Source organism: Aplidium turbinatum, chromosome 10, assembly GCF_918807975.1.
Source record: "Aplidium turbinatum chromosome 10, kaAplTurb1.1, whole genome shotgun sequence".
In the NCBI taxonomy this organism is placed as follows: domain Eukaryota; kingdom Metazoa; phylum Chordata; class Ascidiacea; order Aplousobranchia; family Polyclinidae; genus Aplidium; species Aplidium turbinatum.
Window position 1 is genome coordinate 3,431,534 of NC_137481.1, and position 5,766 is coordinate 3,437,299.

At 36.1% G+C, this 5,766-nt stretch overlaps 1 protein-coding gene across 1 annotated transcript; it reads left to right on the forward strand.

Moving 5' to 3' along the window:
• Window positions 1–400: 400 nt before the first annotated feature.
• LOC145778709 (uncharacterized) lies at window positions 401–4,370 on the forward strand. The gene is made up of 4 exons (XM_082590263.1): window positions 401–535; window positions 1,078–1,306; window positions 1,693–1,875; window positions 2,773–4,370. The coding sequence occupies exons 1-4, from the start codon at window positions 485–487 to the stop codon at window positions 2,907–2,909; spliced, it is 600 nt and encodes a 199-aa protein (XP_082446389.1). The 5' UTR covers window positions 401–484; the 3' UTR covers window positions 2,910–4,370.
• Window positions 4,371–5,766: the final 1,396 nt, after the last annotated feature.

Here is a 5,766-nt window from a genome sequence, read left to right on the forward strand (position 1 = left end):
AAAACAAATATTGCTCTGCTTAAGCTAAAAGCTAATTGCTTAAGCTACAGTATACGCAAGACAGAATCTGTGGTAACTATATACAGCAGGGCAAGAAATAAACTAAAATAGCCTAAGTGTAGCTCAAGTATACAACCAGCTACTGCTGGCAAAAATTACCATTTTAAATTGTTTCGACCGTATGCCGGTAATCGTGAAAAGTGAAACGATATAAATTGGCAAAGCTTTGCAAGTCAAGGTTAAAAGAGAGTTGATCAAGTAATTAGGACTCAAGAAAACTTTAATTATTTAATAACAATCCAACTTCATACTTTTGGAATACCCTGATATAAAGTTAGATTGTTCTTGTATTTATCATTACGTAATGTAGCCTAATAGATCACATTTATTTTTTCCGACAGCCGAGGCCCTATAAAATACAAGGAATAGTTATTTGTGATTGATAGATTTTCTGAAATAAACCAAATAGTGAGATTGTTTTGGAATGACCAAACAACAAATTCATGACAACTACACCTTTCAACCACCTCATGTGGTAAGACCAAGTTTTACTTATATCTGTTTCATTAAGAACGTTTTCCCAAAGTGAGATACAAAAATAACGATACACCAATAAGTAAGATTTTTCTACATCGATTCAACGCCTGCAGACATTGAATTATGTAAAGAAGTTAGGACTAGCTGGACAGGTTCTCTAGAAAGTAAATTTAAAAAAAAATCTAAAAACGCAATTTAGAAATTTAGCTGAGTTTCCATCTTTGAATTTTTAAGATGACTAAGATTACATCAAATCAAAGGGGAAACTATCAGGAGGCGGGATCAAATACATCTACCAAAGAGTTTTCAGGCTACCGCAGTTATTTAAGCTGTGCTGGTTTCCAAGCTTAGTCATCAGACGGTGGTGACATAAAGTGTTACTTTAAGTGTCAATTCGACTTAGGAAATTTTTTACTTGAATACGGTAACAAATTTATGAAGACATGGATTACTTTATCAATAATTAATATTATTATAAATACATTGCGATGTGTATTTTCTTGTTTTTTAAAATTATTCTGACTATGTTTTAATTTTTAGAAATCAACACCTTCACAAATATCCTCCAGTCATACTACGACACCTAATGTGTCAGCATACGTTACCACCAGCGGGTCTTCTAACATCTCCGGGAGGCACCGAATCGTCACGCAAACCACCAACGCCAGAAAGAGAGGAGATCCTTACGGGCTCCGAGCGGCGATTCCTCAGCTGCCAATGACTCTTGCAATTGTGCTATGCATCATAAATTGTATTTTACCAGGATTTGGTGAGCTAAAATGATTCAGTTTTATTGTAAAGTTTTCGCCACAAGTTCTCAACCCACAATTAACCTATATGGCTGCATCAGTGCATTTTCTTGAACAAATAGAATTCATGATTTAAATATTTGCTACCGCATTCATTATAATTAATCTCGCTGCATATCCATTCAACGATCATTGAAAAATTCAAAGAAAGTTATTTTAAAAAATGCTTTGTATAAGCTTAATTAAGTTAATCAACTTTAATCTTGGACTGTAATAAACTGTTTGATGCAGAATATAATACCCAGTGCACGTCGTCACAGCCTGCAGTGGCCTCGCAATCAACTTCGGCTACTAACTTATGGTTAATACTATTCTTCTGATTAAAAATTTCCATGTTGGTTTTCAGGAACAATGTTCGCTGGATTTAGCGTTCTGTGCTGCAGCGAGAGTAGGCAATCCGAATTCGGTCGATGTGAGATTTTGTGCATTAATTTTTGGGTTGGGTTTGCCCAGCTGCTTTCTACCTTGTTCATCATGATCGGTTGGATATGGAGCATAATGTGGGGAGTAGCTTTTATCGCCATTGCAGGTGAAAGTACCAAACCGATTTTTTGGGTGTTCACTTTTTGAGCTTTAGTCTAAACTTATTTGTATATAAAAAAAACCTAAGCGAGGTTCAATAAAGTCAGCTCCATTGTTTTTTATGCAGTTTTTTAAAATACTCTTCGGCCTATATTATATGCCTAAAGTTTACTTAAAAAGTGAACACCCCAAAGTGGTTACACTACTCCACTGGATAGTAATATGCTGCTGTAGGCGGGTACTGGTAAACAAATGCTGGATTTAGAACAGTTAGTGGGACCAGTGGAGATTCAAAAAGAAAAGGATTGCCCCCGCCCTCCCCCCGAAAAGACTCAGAATATTAACTTTGTTCATAATTTGCTGATCAGATTATTGTTGACCTACAAATGTTTTGTTTGGTTGGAATCGACCCCCTTAAGATTAATTTCTGGATCCGCCCCTGTGGTAGACGCATATATGTTTAGCACAGCCAGGGCCCGGATTTAGGGGGGGCAGGGGGTGCAGGTCCCCCGGGCCCCCCAACTTTTGAAGGGCCTCCTGTGTGGAAAAAATGTGATTTTGTGTAATTTTTTTTTTCCTTTCAGCCTTTAAAATTTCTACAAAATGCTGTGCAGTACTGGACTGATGCTACTGTAGACGTAGAGATGGTTTTTCGAAAAAAAATTTGCACAGGGACCCCCCCCCCGATCTAAAAGTGCTCCGGGCCCCCATCAGCTAAATCCGGGCACTAACAACGTAAATAATACTTGAAAATAACATTTTTGTGAAAGAAACTGAAACTAAAAACTTGAAATTTAACAATAATAATAGCCCTGTAGCATTTTTATAGCGGTGCATCCATAACGCAAACTTTACTCCCTGGTGTTCTTCAAAAATGATGATTAGCTTATTTATGTCAATGCAGCTGAGTCGCACCGCAAGACCGAAGCTATAACAACTATTTCTAAAAGCGCAACCGTTCCGGTACCGACGCCATGGACAATGCCTCAAACAACCTACTCCACTGAGCAATCTTTCCACTACACCAAGTTTGCTTCGTAGTATCGGAACAAAATTATATCAACGTTAAATATTAAATTAAACTTATTTGCTTTTGGTCCGTCATGACTTTATATAAGCGCTAATGCGAACTCACTTCTCAGATTAGGGTACCCTGTGGTAAACAAAGGGTTGGCCAGATGCCCTTGTAGTGAAAATGCCAAAAATTTTAATTTTGGAAAATAGCTCGGAATTTTAGGTAGTGGTTTGTATCATCAATGAACCACCATAAGTGCATATAAACAATTCGAGGTAAGCTAATTATTTCTAGCACAATTTTAAAAACATCGATCGACTTTACTTGTGGAAATGTGGTATTTTAGCTTGAATAAAATCAAGAGAGCTAGTAGGTTAACCGATGAACTTTAATCAAGTATCAAGTGCTGATTAGATTTACACAACTCTTAGTCATAGTATAAGGTTAAGTCCCTATTGAAGAAAACGAAATATCCTTTGACAGTTTTGAATTCTGACTTCTAACATTCTGTTTTAATAAGCTCAACTGAAGGTGATCTATAGCTGCTAGCACTAGCAGATAGATATCGATTTTTAGTTGTTTATGATTGAATTGACTCGTGTGAAAATAAATTCCTTTGCATTCGGTCAACTCTATGATGCCCAGGTGGTGCTGGTTCGCACCAATCATTTCAAATTTGCTGTCGCTGCTTAAATAGCTTCGATTTGCTGATAGCGTCGAGACAACGTACCATATGTGATAACATGCGGGTGCACTAGCTTATAAATATTTTTTACAATATCTATAAATATAAGTATCTATCTAATCGTATTTATGTCATTAATTATTGTTGTAGATTACAACTGACCATTCTTATTTTGCCTCATGCTTAATCATTTCTATTGCTTCTCCTTGCGGTACTATGACGTAGGTAGTTGCTCGTTTAAACAATCAAATACCTGCCGCGACATTTTACTTGTGTTCTAGAAGCGTAGCTTCTTCATACAGCAGATTGTTTAGTAGTGAAAACATTTCAGTTGCATGTAATCTTTAGTTTGTAAGCTGTAGTGTATAATATCCTTATTTAAGTTAATACCTACTACCTGATTATGTTGATGTTAACCGCTGTGTTTATGTGCAGCTATATCGTGTGTTTTGTTTATTAAACCCTAATTTGAGGGTTTGTGATGAATGAGAATGGATTCATAATATTATTATTATGACTGCTCATCCACATCAATATTGGAACTGGCAATTTCAATCCACAACACTTTTCATTAGGCTGTCATTTATTACTACATGTGTGCTTCTCTGTGTTTTTGTTTTATTTTTTGCTATTTGTTTTTTGGGTTTTGTGGCCGTGCTAACTACAGTACTGATATATAGCCTACTACATAATTTTTCATTCAGGCACGTTTTAAACCTTTCAAAGTTTTGCCACCTTTTCCCGTTCGTTAACGTGCTGGTAGGTTTATATCGATTTTTGTAGTTAGTATCTTTTTCGTCCCGGACGCGTTAATGACAAAAAATAAAATGATTGATTGATTTATTAGTCGAACTTATAAACTTTCTGATACCAAACAAAAGGGTCTGGAACCTAATCCGGTTTTCGCTGAAAGTAATTCACTGAGTAGGTGAAGTGCAACCAAACAACGTAATGCAAAACACCGGTTAAACTAGAAACCAATGGAGAAATAACATCAAATCTGAAGCCACAGAACCCTGCCAGCAAAATTCGTCATTTTTGCATTAATTCAACGTCTGCAAACGTTGAATCATGGTAAAAATAACAATGTAAATGTGGCAATGTAAAAATGACAGATTTTGCTGCCTGGAAAGCAATCATTAATTTCAAATTAGATTCCTAGTTTTTTTTTTGTCGTATCCATGCTTAAGTTGAAGATTTAGATTAAGTGGAAGGGAAGGCAAGGAAGCCAACCTTCCTGTCCACCTTCAGGCATGCCTTTAAGTGTCCTGCCACAAACACAGAAGCATGTTCTTGAGCGGTGTCAAACCGGCGCCCTTTCGATTGCCGTTTCAGGGCTCTCACCACTTGGCTAAGCAGCCGACAGTACCGGCAAATTCCTAGTGAAACAGTCCCTATCAGAGATCAACACAATATTTCTGTTCGTCTTGTCTTTCTTTTTATTTCGATCCATCTTTTTCTTAAACGGTTCTGAACTAAACACAAAAGCAATGGCAAAATTCGACTTAAAAAGTTTGGAACTTATTTGAAAAGAATCTTATAATTCCAAGTGGTTGTTACATCACAAAAGAAAGCAGAATTAACACGAAAAAGAATGCATAAGGTTGGCTATCACTTCATCAGCAAATTTTCTTTGAAGCTTCGAAGGATTTCTAAAAACAACTTGTTTGATTAACGCTTTACTAAACGCATGATCTTACTTGCCATCTTGATAAAGAGCATCGTGAAAAGAAAGTAGCTAGTCACGGTATTAAGGATAAACAGTTGGCAATTCAAAACCTAATTCATTTCTTTCCCTTCTTCTTTTCGGAGACTGTTCCAAACTGTGTAAACAACAGCAGTATCATGAGATAGAAAGTTGCTCGGTACCATCGTCTAAGTCTCACTGTTTCCAAAAAAATTAAAACTATAAGCCAAAGCACCAACCAACTCAGAGCGATATCCATAAAATTTTCTCATCGTATCTTCAATGTTACAAGCAAAGAAAGTTGCATTGAAATTCATTTAAGAACACAGGATCTTTTCTAAATTTTCACTAAACCTTGTTGAACCATCAAGTTTCCATACAAAGAAATAAATATTCGATTGTTGCATTTCTACTTGTTCTAAAAAGTTGTCTTTTCTGTTTATCCAAAAGTTTGTAAATTTTTCTCAGAGTTTACCTATAAGTTCCTATTTAACTGCATATATTTTATACC